The sequence below is a fragment of the Scyliorhinus canicula genome, chromosome 5, assembly GCF_902713615.1.
Source record: "Scyliorhinus canicula chromosome 5, sScyCan1.1, whole genome shotgun sequence".
Lineage (NCBI taxonomy): Eukaryota > Metazoa > Chordata > Chondrichthyes > Carcharhiniformes > Scyliorhinidae > Scyliorhinus > Scyliorhinus canicula.
In genome coordinates, this window is record NC_052150.1 from 188,688,589 (window position 1) to 188,708,868 (window position 20,280).

General features: G+C 43.3%; 1 protein-coding gene across 2 annotated transcripts in view; it reads right to left on the reverse strand.

Annotated features, from left to right (window-relative positions):
- The window catches only part of LOC119966490 (kinesin-1 heavy chain), a 152,840-nt gene extending 133,104 nt beyond the window's left edge, over positions 1 to 19,736 (reverse strand). The window contains exon 1 of one of the 2 annotated variants that reach the window (XM_038798261.1): positions 19,354 to 19,736. In XM_038798261.1, coding sequence (XP_038654189.1) covers positions 19,354 to 19,479 — 126 coding nt within the window. In that variant the 5' untranslated portion in view covers positions 19,480 to 19,736. The remainder of the gene's footprint in view (positions 1 to 19,353) is intronic. The other variant, XM_038798262.1, reaches the window with a different exon arrangement.
- Positions 19,737 to 20,280: the final 544 nt, after the last annotated feature.

The following is a 20,280-nucleotide window of genomic DNA, read 5'->3' on the forward strand; positions in this document are numbered from 1 at the left end:
TTTAGCACAGTGTGCTAAACAGCCCAAGATGCGCAGGGTAGGTGGATTAGCCATGCTAAAATTGCCCCTTAAATTTTAAAAATATCAGATCTTCAGAGGCCAGAATTAGATTTGTTTAATATATATTAGTTTAAAATGCCACAGGGTAGCATGGTGGCAGTGGTCAGCACTGCTGCCTCACAGCACCAGGGACCAGGGTTTGATTCCTGCCTTGGGCGACTGTGTGGAGTTTGCACATTCTCCGCTTGTCTGCACGAGCATCCTCCGGATGCTCCGGTGGAGGGATTCTATGTTCTACATGTCAATCATGAAAAAAAACATTCCCTCCCTCCATGATTAATTAAACCAGCTAAATTTTAATTTTAAAGTTGCTCATGCAACCACAATGCAAGCTGAAACATCCAACTCTGATTTCATCTTATTTTAAATGGCAAGTTAATGCACAAGATCCTGTTATTTTCTCCTATTGCAAAAGTTCAGTGAGGTGTACAGTGACAACTTGCATATCAGAGCTTCATTAATAAAACTATTTTTGACTTGTGATATTTCTTAAAATGTAAAAAGGAAAATAACTCGTGGAATACTTTGTTAAACATTGATTAAAAACGGTCTGAGAAAACAATGGAAAATTAGACAGATTGCATAATGTCTGTGGAACTGACATAAAACATCAGATGTGATCATTTACTACAGTTTGAGTTGAAACTGATGAGTTTCTCTGTACATTGGCTCTCAAAAAGAAACTGGAATATTTGTACATTAGATACTACAAATAATTGTAAGTTCAAAACTAAGCATGATAGATTATGGGGAATATTAATTATGGGAATATTTAAAAACTATACTTCATACCATTTTAAAATGGTAAGAGAGGCAGAAATAGACATTGGAAAATGTGGCTGGAGAAGTAATAATAGGAAACAAAGAAATGGCAGGAGAACTGAGCAGTGACTTTGCATCAGTGTTCACGGTGGAAGACACCAGTGGGATGCCAGAGCTCCAGGAGAACCAGGGGGCAGAGGTGAGTGTAGTGACCATTATGAAGGTTCTGGGGAAACCGAAAGGTCTCGAGGAGGATCAATCACCTGGACCAGATGGACCACACCCCAGAGTTCTAAAAGAGATGTCTCGGGAGATCGTGGAGGCATTGGTGGTGATCTTTCAGGAATCACTGGAGGCAAGAAGGGTCTCAGAGGATTGGAAAGTGGATAACGTAACACCGCTGTTTAAGGGAGGGAGGGAGGGAGGGAGGCAGAAGAAGGGAAATTATAGGCCAGTTAGCCTGACTTCAGTCACTGGTAAGATTTTAGAGTGAATTATTAAAGATGAGATCGCGGAGTACTTGGAAGTGCATGATAAAATAGGTCTGAGACAGCACTGCTTCGCCAAGGGGAGGTCACGTCTGACAAATCTGTTAGAGTTCTTTGAGGAAGTAACAAGGAAGTTAGACAAAGGAGAACCAGTGGATGTGATTCATTTAGATTTCTAGAAGGCCTTTGACAAGGTGTCGCCTAGGAGACTGTTAAATAAGCTAAGAGCCCATGGTGTTGAGGGTAAGATCCTGGCATGGATAGAGGATTGGCTGACTGGCAAAAGGCAGGGGGGGGGGGGGGGGGGGGGGGGGGTTAAAGGGGCCTTTTTCAGGATGGCAGCCGGTGACTAGTGGTGTGCCTCAGGGGTATGTGCTGGGACCACAACTTTTCACAATATACATAATGATCTGGAAGATCTAAGTTTGCAGATGATACAAAGATCTGTGGAGGGGCAGATATTGAGGAAGCAGGAGAGCTGCAGAAGGCCTTGGACAGGCTAGGAGAGTGGGCAAAGAAGTGGCAGATGGAATACAATGTGGAAAAATGTGAGGTTATGCACTTTGGAAAGAGAAATGGAGGCATAGACTATTTTCTAAATGGGAAGATGCTTAGGAAATCAGAAGCACAAAGGGACTTGGGAGTCCAAGTTCACGATTCTCTTGAGGTTAACGTGCAGGTTCAATCGGCAGTTAGGAAGGCAAATGCAATGTTAGCATTCATGTTGAGAGGGCTAGAATACAAGACCAGGGATGTACTTCTGAGGCTCTGGTCAAACCCCATTTGGAGTACTGTGAGCAGTTTTGTGCCCCGTATCCAAGGAAGGATGTGCTGGCTTTGGAAAGGGTCCAAAGGAGGTCCACAAGAATGATCTCTGGAATGAAGAGCTTGTCGTATGAGAGGTGGTTGAGGACTCTGGGTCTGTACTCGTTGGAGTTTAGAAGGATGAGGGGGAGGGGGGGTCTTATTGAAACTTACAGGATACTGCGAGGCCTGGATTGAGTGGACGTAGAGAGGATGTTTCCACTTCTGGGAAAACTAGAAGCAGAGGACACAATCTCAGACTAAAGGGACGATCCTTTAAAACAGAGATGAGGAGGAATTTCTTCAACCAGAGGGTGGTGTATCGGTGGAACTCTTTGCCGCAGAAGACTGTGGAGACCAAATCACAGTGTCTTTAAGACAGAATAGATAGGTTCTTGATTAATAAGGCGATCAGGGGTTATGGTAAGAAGGCAGGAGAATGGGGATGAGAAAAACATCAGCCATGAAAGAATGGCAGTACAGACTTGCTGGGCCAAGTGGCCTGATTCTGCTCCTATGTCTTATGGTCTTATATTAGGCATGCCACGCCTCAAGTGAATCAATGTCATGCACATAGTAGGAGCTGTTCCCAACCAAATTCCTGAGTAGGGGGTCGCTATTTTAAAACAAACAATTCAATATCCACCAGCAGAACAAATGTTATCACAGAGCATTAGTTCCCCTTCTGAAATGAATATTCAGACATAATTGAGACTGCTTTATTTAGACCATGCTGGACCCGACCTCAAAATACCAGTGGGAGCACTGGGTGCCAAGTGTTCTACTTCACTGACCTTGATGAATTCAAAAATAAATCAGCAATGCATGGACATGCAATGGATCCACGTGCAAGATAAATCAACTTCCATCCTCAACAAAGTATCAAGACTCCCAGTCTGCTCTGTAGAAATTCAGTTACCATCAGCTCCAAAACTTCCATTAGTGAATGACAGTGATATTTACTAAGAAATACAAATACCCAAACGTTCCACAAAGCAATTAAAAAGAAACAAAATTGCACCCTCCAAGTCATTTATAATGCAATGGATGGGGATTCAGCTGGCATTTGTCCTACAATATCCTTGCAAAGACAGCATTGCTTCCCTAGCAATATCCCAAACAACAAATTTATTAGAAAATGTTGCCTTAGAACAATCTCACAAAACAATGATCAATCCCAACTAATTATGTTATAATCATTAACAACCTTTGAATTCACTGACAGAGTTTATAGTGACAGAGCCAAATGCTTGGAAAGTACAGCAAATCAAGTGCAAAAGATAAGGCTTGAAGCATATATAACAATCTTCTGCCCAAAGTGCCAAGTAGATGATCCACGTTGGCCACCTCCAGAGGTCCCCAGCATCACGGAACCAGTTTCACCCAATTTGATTCACCCCACATGATATCAGGAAATGGCTCAAGGCACTGGATACTGCAAAGATAACATTCCGGCAATAGCATTGAAGACTTGACTTGCGCTCCAGAAGATGCCGTGTAAGCTGTTCCAGTATAGCTACACCACTGGAATCTACCGACCAATGCGGAAGATTGCCTAGGTATGTCCTGTACACAAAAAAAGCAGAACAAGTCCAACACTGCCAATTACCGCCACATCAACCTCTCAATCATCAGTAGCGTGATGGAAGGGGTCGTCAACAGTGCTATCAAGCGGTACTTGCTTCATGATAATCTGCCCACTGACGCGCAGTCTGGGTTCCATCAGGATCAGTTTCTGACCTCATTACAACCTTGTTTAAAATATGGATAAAACAGCTGAACTCCAGAGGTGGGGCAAGCATCACTACCCTTGACATCAAGACAGCATTTGACCGAATGTGGCATCAAGGGGTTCAAACAAAACTGGAGTAAAGGGAATCAGGGGGGAAACTTTCTGCAGGTTGGAGTCATACGGAACAAAGGAAAATGGTTCTGCTCTTCGGAGGTCAAACATCTGTTTCAGGACATCACTGCAGAAGTCTCAGTGGGTTACAAAGGCCCGACCATCTTCTGCTGTTTCATCACGGACTTTTCTCTCAATCATAAAAAAGTCAGAGATGGAGATGTACACTACTGATTGCACAATGTTCGGCACCAGTCATGGCTCCTCAGATACCATGGCAAGTAACAGTTGCACCACACAAGTGCCAGGCAATAACAATCATCCTTTGACATTCAATGACATCATGAAACCCCCGTTATCAATGCCCAAGACTTACCATTAACGAGAATGTGAACTGGACTAAATACAATGTCTGCAAGAGCATCCCATAGCCAGTCCACCATCTACAAAGCAAACTAGTGTGATAAAATACTCTCAACTTGCCTGGATGAGTGCAGCTCCAACACTACTCAAAAAGCTTGACACCATCCAGGGCAAAGCAACAACTTGATTGGCACCCTACCTCGAGCACCAATGCACAGTGGCAGTACTAAGTACCATTTACAAGATGCAATACAGGAAATGAAATTAAAATGAACATGAAAAATCGCTTATTGTCACGAGTAGACTTCAATGAAGTTACTGTGAAAAGTCCCTAGTCGCCACATTCCAGCACCTGTTCAGGGAGGCTGGTACGGGAATTGAACCGTGCTGCTCGCCTGCCTTGGTCGGCTTTAAAAGCCAGCGATTTAGCCCAGTGTGCTAAACCAGCCCTTCATTACATGCCGTCTCATTACAGCACCTTCCAAACCTGTCATCTCTGCTATCTAGAAGGACAAGGGCAGCAGATACCTGGGAACACAACCACTTGCAAGTTCCCCTCTAGCCACATACCATCCTGACTTGGAACTATAATTGCTGTTGGCTCAAAGGCCTGGAAGTGCGTTCCTAACAGCACTCTGGGTGTATCTACATCACGTGGATTGCAATGGTTAAAGATGGCAGCTCACCACCACCTTCAAGGGCAATAAATGCCAGTCTGGCCAATGACACCAACATCTCATGAATGAATTAAAAATAAATAATTTCAACGTAACTCAGTTAGTAGTCACTCAGTTAGTAGTCAGGCAGTTAATCTGATGTTTAGTGCACAGGGGCAAAACATTCTACTGGTTAATATTATGTGCTACTATAAAGTAGTATTTTACAAAATCTCAAAAATATTGTAATTTTGTAGCATGCAGGTAGTAAAGTCCTCATTATAATTGAGTTTTTTCTTATTACAGTGCACAATAATTAAACAGCTGACACCGTTTTGTCTACCGGTATGAAAGTCAGAGAAATAATCCAATAGCAAACTGTAAAACAGATTAATCCATTTTGGCCTGCCGACTACACAGTGCCAACAGAAATCAGAAAGATACTGATCACTGCACAACTACCTTACATGAAAGTGTGCGTGTGTGGGGGTGGGGAGGGGGAGAGAAGAGGAGGAGGAGATGGTTTGCACTGCCCAATTCTCTAACAGAAGGCATTTATGATGTTGGTGCACATGGCTTGACAATGAAGGGGATCAAACGGATGCTGTTTGAAAGAAAAGCAACCATTCAAATAAACAGAATGCCTAAAGTAAAATTAAGTTGGATGTATATGGAGGAATTTTCAGGTTGGAATTTATTGGAATCAAATTGGAACAGGTCTTAAACAGTTAAAGATAATTTTTTTTTTTTAAAGGGTCATGTGTCAGAGGATGTCTAGGGAAAATAATCAAGCTCCAGACATGAGGCTGTTCAATCTGCATAAATCAAGGTGGTAAATTTTTGAATGGCCAAAATAATTGCTGCCCCCTCAAACACAGGTAAAAATCTAGAACAGAATGAGCTAGTCAACCACACAAATCAGTAGTCAATGCTGGAAATCCCAAATGAATGGGGATAACTGAGGGGGCCTTTATTTTTTTGATATAGTAACTAGTGTAGATAGTGTAAATCCAGGCAACTACTTTGGGTAAACTGTACAGTAGGCCACAGATGATAAGACCTTGCAACTCTTTTCACACACAGCAGGAAGAACACTGGAAATGACTTCTAAGTTGAGTGTTATGGGGAACTACGATATTTTCAGTAAGATAAGCTATAATGGGTAAAATGGTCTTCATGCATATTGATCGTGTGACCTTCTGTAGCTAAATGACTGCAGAGTAGAAAACAAAATTAGGGGCTGTTTAGCACACTGGGCTAAATCACTGGTTTTTAAAGCCGACCAAGCAGGCCAGCAGCACGGTTCGATTCCCGTAACAGCCTCCCCGAACAGGCGCCGGAATGTGGCGACTAGGGGCTTTTCACAGTAACTTCATTGAAGCCTACTCGTGACAATAAGCGATTTTCATTTTTCATTTCAAAATTCAGAAGCTTTGTCCATATTTCAGGAGAACAAGTCAAAACAATTTTAATAGATTTATAATCTACTGCAAAACATTCCAATAATTTCATATGGAAACATGAATAGTGGAACGAACTAACAAATTTGTTGAAGTTTCAAAAACCAACCACAGCAAAACCTTGCTTTCAGGTAGAGTTGGCACACAGTAAATGCTTTCTATTCAATTTTAAAGATTTCCCATCAACTATTTTGTATACCAAGCATGTCAGTTGCAAATGGACTTTACTCTTTGGAACAATTCCTTCAGTTGTACTGCGAAACATGAAATTAAGGTACTTATATTAACAAAAAAAAACGTCATTTAGAACTAAACTATCAAATGAACAGCTATGAACAGCAAGATACCACGATGGCAAGTTAACCAGTTTTTAAATTATGTTGCTTTATAAGAGAAAGTTTGGCCAGGACTGTGTGAAGACCCTTAGTGCCACAACATATTTTATCAACTGAACTAGCTGACAGGACATGATTTCATGTTTCATAGCAATTTCAACAAAACTACATTGGAGTCTCAAATCCTGATGCGGCACAAACTAAGGGAAAGATTTCCACCTTCAAAGAAATTGGCAAACCTAATTTAAAAACCTAAAAGGTTAACATTTCAAGAACTAATACATAGTTTGCAACAAAAACATATTCCTTTAATGTACAAAAGCAAGGAAAGTATTCAAATTGTGGCTAACAAAAGAAAGAGGCCGGTATTAGATCAAAGGAAGGGTGCATAAAATTGACAAATATGGTAAACCTAAGGATTAAGCATTTCAGAATTGTGCGAAGGAGGACCAAGAAAAAAAATTAGAAAAGATAAACAGAATAAGAGTGTAAACTAGTGAGAAAACTGCTTCTAAAGGTATGTGAAAAGGAATAAAATTAGCAGAAATGAATGCAGATTCCTTACAAGTAGAGTCAAGAGAATTTAGAATAGACAGTAAGGAAATAGAGAAACTAAATAGGTACTTTCTGCCTTCATGAAATAAAACACTAAAAGCCACCCAGACATAATGAAGAATGAAGGGACTAGTATAAACTAGGAACAGCAACATTTTATTACTAAAAAAGTTAATAGGACTAGAGTAGATAAATACCAAGGAAAGATAATCAATGCATCTCTGCCTTCACAGCCACCTCTTTCTGTAAAGGTAATTGGCACTTTGGTCATCACATTTCAAAATTGGCAAAATGTAACTCCACTATTTAAGAGGTAGAGAAAACCATGAACTACAGACCCATTAACCCAACATCAGTTGTGGGGAAAATGCTAGGATCTATACTAAATTAATGTTATAGCACGGCACTTAGAAAATATCAACTGGATTAGACAAAGTCAATATGGATGTCTGAAAGGAAAATCATGTTTTAACAAATCTGTGTATTTGAGGATATAACGAGTAGACTAGATAAGGGGAAAGCAGTGGATGTGGCTCATTTAAATTTTCAGTAAGCTTTTGATAAGGTCCTACACAAGAGATTATTTACAAAAATTTAGAGCATATGGGATTGTGTGTGTTGGGGGGAGGGGGGGAAGTGCGGAAAGAGAGAAATATACTGGCATGTATTGAGAACTGGTTAACAGACAGAAAACCGAGTCAGAGTAAATGGGTCATTTTCAGGTTGGCAGGCTGTGACCAGTGGGCTACCTCAAGGATCAGTGCTTGGGGCCCCAGCTATTCACAATTTAGGTCAATGATTTGAATGTGGGAATTAAATGTAATATTTCCAAGTTTGAAGATGACAAAACTAATGAGAGTTGAGGAGGCAAAGACGTTTCAAGAGGATTTGGAGAGGCTAAATGAGTGGGCAAAAAATTGGCAGATAGAATGCTATATCTACTTTGGTCAGAAAAACAGAAAGACAGCGATAAATGAAAATGAAATCAAATGAATGAATGAAAATCACTTGTCACAAGTAGGCTTCAAATTAAGTTACTGTGAAAAGCCCCTAGTCGCCACATTCCTGCACCTGTTCGGGGAGGCTGGTATGGGAATTGAACCCGCGCTGCTGGCCTGCCTTGGTCTGCTTTAAAAGCCAGCTATTTAGTCCACTGTGCTAAACCAGCCCCCAATGAACATAGAACAGTACAGCACAGAACAGGCCCTTCGGCCCTCGATGTTGTGCCGAGCATTGTCCAAAACCAACATCAAGCTATCCCACTCCTGTCATTCTGGTGTGCTCCATGTGCCTATCCCATGTTCCTAAAAAGTGTCAGACTCCACTATCACAGCAGGCAGTCCATTCCACACCCTAACCACTCTCTGAGTAAAGAACCTACCTCAGACATCCCTCCTATATCTCCCACCCTGAACCTTATAGTTATGCCCCCTTGTAACAACTACATCCACCCGGGGAAATAGTCTCTGAACGTCCACTCTATCTATCCCCCTCATCATCTTATAAACCTCTATTAAGTCGCCTCTCATCCTCCTCCGCTCCAAAGAGAAAAGCCCTAGCTCGCTCAATCTTTTCTCATAAGACCTATCCTGCAAACCAGGCAGCATCCTGGTAAATCTCCTTTGCACCCTTTCCGATGCTTCCACATCCTTCCTATAATGAGGTGACCAGAACTGCACACAATACTCCAAATGTGGTCTCACCAGGGTCATGTATAGTTGCAGCATAACCCTGCATAATAAACGCTAACACACCACAGGCTTCTTCACGGCTCTATCCACTTGAGTGGCAACCTTCAGAGATCTGTGGACATGAACCCCAAGATCTCTCTGTTCCTCCACATTCTTCAGAACCCTGCCGTTGACCCTGTAATCCGCATTCAAATTTTTTCTACCAAAATGAATCACCTCGCACTTATCAGGGTTAAACTCCATCTGCCATTTTTCGGCCCAGCTCTGCATCCTATCAATGTCTCTTTGCAGCCTACAACAGCCCTCCACCTCATCCACTACTCCAGCAATCTTGGTGTCATCAGCAAATTTACTGACCCAACCTTCAGCCCCCTCCTCCAAGTCATTGATAAAAATCACAAATAGCAGAGGGCCCAGCACTAATCCCTGCGGTACACCATTGGTAACTGGTCTCCAGTCTGAAAATTTTTCATCCAACGCCACCCTCTGTCTTCTATGTGATAGCCAGTTACTTATCCAATTGGCCAAATTTCCCTCTATCCCACACCACCTTACTTTCTTCATGAGCCAACCATGGGGAACCTTATCAAACGCCTTACTAAAATTCATGTATACAACATCAACTTCTCTACCTTCAGCTACACACTTAGGTTACCCTCCTCAAAGAATTCAATCAAATTTGTGAGGCAAGACTTACCCTTCACGAATCCGTGTTGACTATCCCGGATTAAGCTGCATCTTTCCAAACGGTCATAAATCTTATCCTTCAGGACCTTTTCCATTAACTTACCGACCACCAAAGAAAGACTAACTGGCCTATAATTACCAGGGTCATTCCTATTCCCTTTCTTGAACAGAGGAACAACATTCACCACTCTCCAGTCCTCTGGCACTATCCCCATGGACAGTGAGGACCCAAAGCTCAAAGCCAAAGGCTCTGCAATCTCATCCCTTGCCTCCCAAAGAATCTTTGGATATATCCTATCTGGCCCAGGGGACTTGTTGACCCTCAGGTTTTTCAAAATTGATAATACATCCTTCCTCAGAACATCTACCTCCTCCAGCCTACCCGCCTGTATCACACGCTCATCCTCAAAAACATGGCACCTCTCCTTGGTGAACACTGAAAAGTATTCATTCAACGCCTCTCCTATTTCTTCTAACTCCATGCACACGTTCCCACTACTGTCCTTGACCGGCCCTACCCTCACCCTGGTCATTCTTTTATTTCTCACATCAGAGTAAAAAGCCTTGGGGTTTTCCTTGATCCGACAGACCAAGGACTTCTCATACCCCCCTCCTAGGTCTCCTAAGCCCTTTTTTTTAAAAAGCTCATTCCTTGCTACCTTGCTGGGTTTCCTCCGGGTGCTCCGGTTTCCTCCCACAGTCCAAAGATGTGCAGGTTAGGTGGATTGGCCATGATAAATTGCCCTTAGTGTCCAAAATTGCCCTTAGTGTTGGGTGGGGTTACTGGGTTATGGGGATAGGGTGGAGGTGTTGACCTTGGGTAGGGTGCTCTTTCCAAGAGCTGGTGCAGACTCAATGGGCCGAATGGCCTCCTTCTGCACTGTAAATTCTATGATATAATACCATGTAAATAGACTCAGTAGCCTGATATGCTGTCTTTCTACTCATGACAAATGACTGAAGAATCTATGATACCTTGTAACCCTCAAGTGATCCAACTCAACCTTGTTTTCTCATCCTTACATACTCTTCCTTTTTCCTCTTGACAAGACATTCAACCTCTTTTTTGTGAACCATGGTTCCCCCTCACGGCCATTTCCTCCCTGCCTGACAGAGACATACCCATCAAGGGGACACAGTATTTGTTCCTTGAATAAGCTCCACTTTTCATTTGTGCCTTTCCCTGACAGTTTCTGTTCCCATCTTATGCTCCCCAATTCTTGCCTAATCGCATCATAATTACCCCCTCCCCCAATTATAAACCTTGCCCTGCCGTATGGCCCTATCCCTCTCCGTTGCAATAGTGAAAGACACCGAATTGTGGTAACTATCTCCAAAGTGCTCTCCCGCAAACAAATCTAATACTTGGCCCAGTTCATTACCCAGTACCAAATCCAATGTGGCCCCCCCTCTTGTCGGCCTATCCACATATTGTGTCAGGAAACCCTCCTGCACACACAGTACAAAAACTGCCCCATTCGAACTGTTTGACCTATAGAGATTCCAATCAATATTTGGAAAGTTAGCAACCCATGACAACTACCCCGAGACCTCCACACCTATCCATAATCTGTTTTGCAATTTCTTCCTCCACATCTCTATTACTATCTGGGAGCCTATAGAAAACTCCTAACAATGTGACCACTCCTTTCCTATTTCTAACTTCGGCCCTCATTACCTCAGTAGGCCGATCCCCTGCGAACTGCCTTTTTTACGCCGTTAAACTATCCTTGATTAACAATGCTACTCCTCCACCTCTTTTACCACCTTCCCTACTCTTACTGAAACATCTATATCCCGGAACTTCCAACAACCAGTCCAGTCCCTGTTCTAACCATGTCTCCGTAATGGCCACAACATCGTAGTCCCAAGTACCAATCCACGCTCCAAGTTCACCTACCTTATTCCGGATGCTCCTTGCATTGAAGTAGACACACTTCAACCCACCTTTGTCTGCCAGTACACTCCTGCGACCTTGATACCCTCCTCAGTACCTCACTACTCTCAACACTGGCTTCTGGACTACAGCTAATTTTCCCAGCCCCCTGAAAATTAGTTTAAACCCCCCGAAGAGCCGTAGCAAATTTCCCTCCCAGGATTTGGTGCCCCTCTGGTTCAGGTGCAAACCGTCCTGTCCCACCTTCCCCAGAATGTGCTCCAATTATCCACGTACCTGAAAGTTTCCCTCCTACACCATCCCTGCAGCCACGTGTTTATCTGCACTCTCTCACCGTTCCTCACCTCACTGGCACGTGGCACCAGCAACAAACCAGAAATGACAACATAGTTTGTCCTGGCTCTCAGCTTCCACCCTAGCTTCCTAAATTCCTGTTTTAAATCCCCGTCTCTTCTCTTATGTATGTCGTTGGTACCGATGTGTACCACGACTTGTGACTGTTCCCCCTCCCCCTTAAGGATTCTGAAAACACGGTCCGAGACGTCACGGACTCTGGCACCCGGGAGGCAACATACCATCCGTGAGTCTCTTCCACTGCCACAGAACCGTCTGTCAGTCCCTCTAACTACATATTAACATCAAGGGATAGTGCAGGAAAATGGTGTTGAAATAGATCATCCATGATTTTATTGAATGTGGAGTAGGCTTGGGAGGGCCAAATGGTCTATTCCTGCTCATATTTCTTATGTTATGTTCCAACCACAGGCAACTCGTACCAGTTACACCAAACTCATTTTTAAAAACTTCCAAAATTGAAACCCAAAATGTGGCTGTCCACTATAGAAGATATAAAGTAAAGTGGTGTCAGGTGATCTTGTCTAGAGTCAGGAAACAGGTAGTTTTAAATAATCTATATGTGTAGGTATTAGAAATAGGGTATAGCTTTAAGTCAGTTTAATTTTGTGGTTCTGTATTTGAAAGAGTTAATGACTTAGTTTGGTTCAGGTGCCTGTATGATAACGAGGGCTTATGACATGAAAGCAAGCAGGGCTTAAAAGGAAAACTAGATTGTTGCTTTGCAATCAGGGTCACCGTAGAACTGATGGATCCATTAGAAGCTGGACAGGATGGGAGCTTCAGGGAGTAGACTTCCCAAAAGAAAGTCCAGAAACCCAGAATTTGGGATAAAATTATGCCTCAGGAAGACAGTTCAGTTAAAGGGACAAAGAACCAAGTTGAATAAGGTCCTACTCCGGAGAATTCAAGTAATGAGTAGAGAATGTGCTGAGATAAAGAGACAGCTGCAAGAGCCAGATTTGAAGTCAACTAGGTGAGAAGCCAGACATCTGAAGTAAATCAACAGTTTGGTGACAACATAATAGAGCCCAAGAAGCAGTAATGTTCTGTTGCATGTCTGAGTGCTGAGAGATTGTGTGGAAGCTTGCATGAACACAGCAATCCAAGGCAGACATTACCAAAAGGAAAGATTGAAAACCTGGAAATTGATCCTTGGTGAAGGTAACTGAGATACTGCATTGTTTGAGAGAAGATTCCAAGACACCAGGCATGTTGAGTTGGAAAACACTCACGTAGAAGTCAGAGTTCTAATAAAAGCAGTTGGCTTGCAGTGTGACAAGCATCTGAAGGGGATTTGATGAGATCCATAGAAGTTGTATTGGATGGCATTGGTCACTTGGTTTCAGAGTGTGGTGTCTGACCACATTTTGCCTGTTGGCTTAAATGGACAGTCCACTTGCTGAGAATATTAGAATACAATATACATGTTGTAATTTGTGTAGTCCGTATAAATCTGTATACATCTGTAAAGGTATAGGGTGAAGAAGTAGTGCATGATAGTTAATCTTTTAGTTTAATCGTGCAACATGCATATCTTTTAAACAAGAGTGATCATCTATTCAGACAGGGTTCCTCTCGAGGACCTGACTGTCCAGCAGTAACATCAGCTGGGGCTGTAACACCATTTGCCTTTAGTTATGCCAAACAGATATAGGCTTAAAAAAGCCAGCATTCAACCTCAGCACCCAAACAAAATATGGCTGTGAGAATCAGACCATAGCATTTTCACACTGGTTATCCACATCAAGAGTGAGATTATCTCTAACACTGCAGAATTTCTGGGACATTAGGGTCGTTTTTGGAGACAGTGGGAGGTGTACAAAACGGATGGGTTGCACCTGAACCAAAATGGGACCGTGTCCTTCCAGGTAGGTTTGCTGGTGCTGTTGGGGAGGGTTTAAAGTACAGCAGGGGCCTGGAATCCGGAGAGAAGTTTAGCAGGACTAGATGCACAGCCAGAATTAGAGACGACACAAGTCAGAAAGGCATAGAATGTTTAGACCAGTTAAGTCACCAGGGAGTTTGGCAAAATAGATAGTATTAATCTGAGGGGTCTGACAAACAAGGCAGATGAATTGAGGGTACGAATTAAAACATGGGGATATGAAGTTATTGTTGTCACTGACATGTGGTTGAGAGAAGGGGCAGGGTTGGCAGCTCAATATTCCAGGATATAGAATCTTCAGGTGAGATAGGGAAGGAGGTAAAAGAGGAGGGGGTGTCACAATTTTGATCAGGGAATCAATTATAGCTGTATGGAGGGATGACATCTTAGAAGGCTCTTCAACTGAGGCCATATGGGTAGAGCTTAAAAAACAAAAAGGAGCAATCACATTGGTGGTGTTCTACAGGCCCCCCAAAAAGTCCCTGGAGAAATAGAAGAGCAGGAATGTAGGCAAATTTCAGAGAAGTGCAAAAGTAATAGGGTAGTGACAGTGGGGGATTTTAACTTCCCCGATATTAACTGGAGAAGTCAAGTCTGAAAGGTTTAGAGGGAGCAGAATTCGCATCCAGGAGAACTTTTTACGGCAGTCGTAGAAGGGCCTACAAGAGAGGGAGCGGTGTTAGGCTTCTTCAGCAATAAAGCTGGCAGGTGGCTGAAGTATCAGTGGAGAAACATTTTGCAGACGGTGATCATAACTTCATGGGATTCAAGATTGTCATGGAAAAGGACAACAATGGGCCTGAGATCAAAGTTCCAAACTGGGGTAAGGCCGATTTTAATAAGATCAGATATGATTTGACCAGAGCGGACTGGAAGCAGACACTTTTAAGTAAATCTGTAACAGAACAGTGGGACACATTCAAGAAGGAAATAGGGAGACTACAGGGCCAATATGTTCAATTAAGAAAAGGGGGGGGGACCAACAAAACCTGGATATTAAGGGATATACAGTATTGGATAAGAAGCAAAAAGGCTTATGACAGGTAGAGGGCTCAAATCAGCAAAATCCCTACAGGCGTATAGAATGTGCAAGAAGGACCCTGAAATTAGGAGAGCAAAAAGGGGACATGAAAGGATACTGGCAGGTAAAATAAAGGAACATCCCAAATTGTTTTACAAGTACATTAAAGATAAAAGGATAACTAGGGAAAAAGTAGGGCCCATTCAGGACCACAATGGTAATTTGTTTCTGGAGCCAGAGGATGTAGGTAGGGTTCTAACTTAATATTTTGGGTCAGTGTTCGAGACAGTCAGAGAGACACCGACACACACACACCGACAGAGAGAGAGCCAGAGCGAGCCAGAGGTTGACAAAGGGGGGGAGCCAGCCCGAGCGAGCGAGGGGGAGCCAGCCCGAGCGAGCGAGGGGGAGCCAGCCCGAGCGAGCGAGGGGGAGCCAGCCCGAGCGAGCGAGGGGGAGCCAGCCCGAGCGAGCGAGGGGGAGCCAGCCCGAGCGAGCGAGGGGGAGCCAGCCCGAGCGAGCGAGGGGGAGCCAGCCCGAGCGAGCGAGGGGGAGCCAGCCCGAGCGAGCGAGTGTATTTGTGTGGGTATGGAAATCAGGAAGGAGGACTGTAATAAAATTAAGGAGATTAACATAGACAAAGAAGAGGCTCCGAGTGGCATGGCAGTCTTAAAGGTAGACAAATCTCCAGGGCCAGATGAAATGTATCCCAGGCTGCTGTGCGACACAAGGGAGAAAATTGCAGGGGCGCTGGCAATTATTTTCAATTCCTCTCTGGCCACAGGAGACATGCTAGAGGTAGCCATGTGGTACCATTATTCAGGAAGGGAGGAAGGGATAAACGAGAACTACAGGCCAGTCAGTCTAACCGTGATGGGAAACTATTGGAAGTAATTCTGAGAGTCAGAATTAATCTGCATTTGGAGAGGCAGGGTTTAATCAAGAACAGTCAGCATGGTTTAGTTAAGGGAAGGTCATGTCTGACCAACTTGATTGAGTTTTTTGAAGAGGTGACCAGGTGTGCAGGTGAGGGAAATGCATTTGACGTAGTCTACTTAGATTCAACAAGGCTTTTGATAAAGGTCCCATGTGGGAGACTAATAGCAAAAGGAAGAGATCATGGGATCCAAGGACATTTGACAATGGCAGGAAGCAAAGGGGTGTTTTTCTGACTGGAAGCCTGTGTCCAGTGGGGTTCTGCAGGGATTAGTGTTGGAGCCCTTGCTGTTTGTGCTTTATATAAAAGTTATTTAGACATGAATGTAGAAGGGTTGATCAGTAGGTTTGGGGATGATATGAAAACAGGTGGAGAGGTAAATAGAGAGTAGGATAACCTTCAATTACAGGAAGATATAGATGGGCTGATCAGTGGCAAATGGAATTCAATTCGGATAAGTGTGAAGTGATGCACTTGGGCAGGACAAACAAGACAAAGGAATACACAATAAATGACATGGCACTGGGAAGCACCAAGGATCCTGGTGTGCATGTATACTGATCCCTTCAGGTAGCAGAGCAGGTGGACACATTGGTTAAGAAGGAATATGGCATATTTGCCATTATCAGCCGAGGCCTAGAGTTTAAGAGCAGGGAGGTTATGCTGGAACTGTATAAAATGTTGGTTAGGCCACAGCTAGAGTATTGGGCGCAGTTCTGGAATCCACATTACAGGAGGGATGTGATATCACTGGAAAGGGTAAAGAGGAGATTTAGAAGGATGTATCCTGGGCAGATTGGATAGACTTCGATTGTTTTCCTTGGAGAGAGGAGACTGAAGGGGGACATGTTTGAGATGTATAAAATTGAGGGCATAGATAGAGTAGAGAGGAACAAACTTTTTCCCTTGGTGAAGGGGGTCAATGACCAGGGGGCATAGTTTTAAGCTAAGGGGCAGGAGTTTTAGAAGGGATGAGAGGGGGCAAACTTTTTTTTAAACCCAGAGGGTGGTGGGAGTTTGGAATTCACTGCCTGAAATGGTGGTGGAGGCAGAGACCCTCATTACATTTTAGTAGTATTTAGGTGTGCACATTCGATCCCAGGGCATACAAAGCTATGGGCCAAATGTTGGAAAATGAGATTAGAATGGTTCGGTGGTTGTTTTTGGCCTGTGCAGAGCAATGTGTGTTTGATGCTATGACTCTATCAATGGGAGCACAATTAATATTTGTGAGCCAAGCCAGAATTCCAAGTCCCATTTGCTACCCAGTGACCCAGGAAGTTAGACCAAGGAGAACCAGTGGACGCGATTTATTTACATTTCTAGAGGCCTTTGACAAAGGTGCCACATAAGAGACTGTTAAACAAGTTAAGAGCTCAATTGAATGTTCTGAAGCAAAACTCATGTACAGGTACACAGGGATTTTTGTATTTTACAGAGGAAAAATCTTACTTTGTATTTTTCATACTGAAACTAATTGGCAAACATTAGCCATACTGTTTCCAGATGATGCTAAAACAAAAATGCAAGCCACAACTGTTCTTATACAGAGAGTCTAATAGAAAGCTGGAAAAACTACCAATGGTGGGTTACTGACACAAGTAGAGAAACATTTTAGATGACTTCCATTTGCTCTTTTCGAAAAAAAATGACCGATCAGCATATAACAGATTCTATGTTGATTCCCACCCCCACAAGTTTCTAATCTGAAATAAATATTTTGGTTATAAACAGGATCACCGATTTAGTGACAAAATAAGTCAGTTAATTTTTGTGATTTCAGAATTTTAGGAGCAATATGCACTTTCCAGAAACCACATGCTACAAATCCAGCTGTCTTTCCATGATCAGTGGTTTCAATACATTAGCCCAAAGTGTTGCCAGCATACAGTCACTGCTCCTCTAGAAAATCAGCCTCAATTACTGCATCTATTCCCTCCTTTGGATACTATGTTGAAACAAAACAATTAAAATTTGGTCCAGATTTGAACATTCACCAATTAAATATCCTGTTTTCCAAAATTTACTCTGTCATTTTTCAATATCATTGTCCATTCATATAGCTTTTCAATTACATCAGTCAATATACAAGTATTGTACTACAGCTATTGGTGTAATTTAGGTTTCCATTTCATTAGGTCAGAAGTAGTACAAAGACTTTCAACTCTCCAGACCATGCATTGTATAAAGCAGATATTTTCAAGAATTAAGCTAGGCTTTTGAGAATTACAGATGGCACTAACTGATGCCACTTCATATAGTTTTTCCACAGGAGTTGTGGTTTACATACTAATTAATAATTCTAGAACTGGGTCAATGAGGGACCTTAAACTTTTAAACAGCACTGGTTTCCATAAAAATAAATAGTACATCGTGTAATTCCAGTCCAAATGTCTGAAACATTTATTTCCCCACTTGAAAATAGCTGCTTACTCCTGATGTTTTGAAGGATTTTGAAGAAATTTTACATAGGGACAATGGAGGTCAAGCTAGAAATTTCCCAAATGATCATCCTGGATCAGCATACTTGGTGATCATCAAGTCAAGTCAAACAAAAACTATAATACAGCACAAGAAAAGTCAGTCTTTACTAACACTTACAAGTTGCTAGCTATTAAATATTTGATTATTCATAAATTAAAATGCTCAATAAACTATTAGTGTGCCCCATCTCCCAAAATACTGCCCAACTGCCATAATGACCAGAACAGCTTTCAGGGTGGAGAAATCAAAACTCCAGAGCAGCACTGTAGTTGAACTAGTTCCTACTTGCAATTTATCAAATACCATTTAATTAGAATAATCGCAATTTGAATGCGATTCAAAAGTACTATTAGGTTAACTTCAAATCCTGATTAATGCACAAATACGTTTGAGTTCACGATTGCAAGGGGCTGGTTTAGCACAGTGGGCTAAATCGCTGGCTTTTAAAATAAGGCAGGCCAGCAGCACGGTTCAATTCCGGTACCAGCCTCCCCGAACAGGCGCCGGAAATGTGGCGTCGAGGGGCTTTTCCCAGTAACTTCATTGAAGCCTACTCAAGCGATTTTCATTTCATTTCATTGTACTAAATTGAATTATTGCTTCCACCTCCCCTCCTCCCAAAAAAAAACGATCATCCCAAATGTCAATTTAGGGCTCGTTCCATCCGCCTCAAGCGCTAAGATTACTCAGAGGATTGTCGTCAATTTAAAATATCCACACCCTCTGCAATGCTCCCTAATCATTCCAAAGTAAGACGTGGCATTTCCCAATAATTCGGCCGTGAAATAAATCACGACTGCTCCTGTAAGAATAAAACATCCAGAGTGAAGCAGTGGTAAAGCTGGAAGAAGTTTTTAAACAACAGGCGCACTTTGGGGAGACGCCTTGACAGATAAATGCACTACTACATTTAACAGCCCCAGCCCGTCTCGATCTCAGACTGCATCCAATTTTAGAGACAGGTTCACTCACAGCTCAAACTTGAACAGTCCATATTAACGCACAAAAATATTCAATATAATCCGCCGTCCAGAAACACAGCGCGGGGGCCAGAATCACAGCACTCACCCCGACAGACACGGTTTCTTCCCCTTGAAATTTGCAGATATATCTATCTCCGCGGTGGACCTCAGAGTCATTCAAGGGCCTGAAACGGCACATCACTTTTATACTGCATTCTGCCGGATCCGCCATTGTCCCTTTTTTAAATTGTATTGGGAGGGGGGGGATTTTTTTTAAAAACTCAAATTAAACTCCCCCCCACTAACAGCTTTGCTTCTTTCGCCCTCCTGATCGATGGGTGATGTTTCTCGGCCGAGCTGGAAAAGCCGGTTCCCGTTCCCTGACGGCGAGTTTCTGTTTTTTGCCTCTTCCGCTCTCTCCCTTTTCACTTCACTTCCGATCCAACATGGCCGCCATGAAACCGGCGAACTCCCCCCCGCCCCGCCTGCCGGCCGCGGCCTCGCTCTCACTCAGCTCGCGGGAGGGGGCGGGGTCCTGACGTCACATCGGCTGATGAACTCCGCGCGCCGGGCTGCTCGCGGCGTGGGGCTGCCTGGCCGCGCGGCTTCCACCGACGCTTCAAGCCGGGGGAGGAGGAGGAGGAGGGGGGGGTGTTCGGAGGAGAGGGCGGAATTCATGGTTACCGTTCCTACTTTGCTTTTAAAGCATTTCATAAAGACCATTTGCTTCCCCCCCCTTGCCTGAGAAAGGAGTACTATTAATATGCTGAGTGATTTGAAAGGGGGCGAGCACTAGTGACTATCACGACCAGCAGCCCCCTCCAGATGATGTCATCTGGAGCCAAGTATCGCGAGATCGGGCGCGACGACAGTGTTGTGAGCCGACAGCTCAGTCACATGACCCATCACAGGCTTGCACTTGAACAACCCTGTCCTGCTCTGCACCCACCCTGAAGAGGTGGGGAAGCAACAATGTACCAAACCAACTGACCAAATAAAAATTCGCAGTGGACAATTAACAGGGTGGCTAATT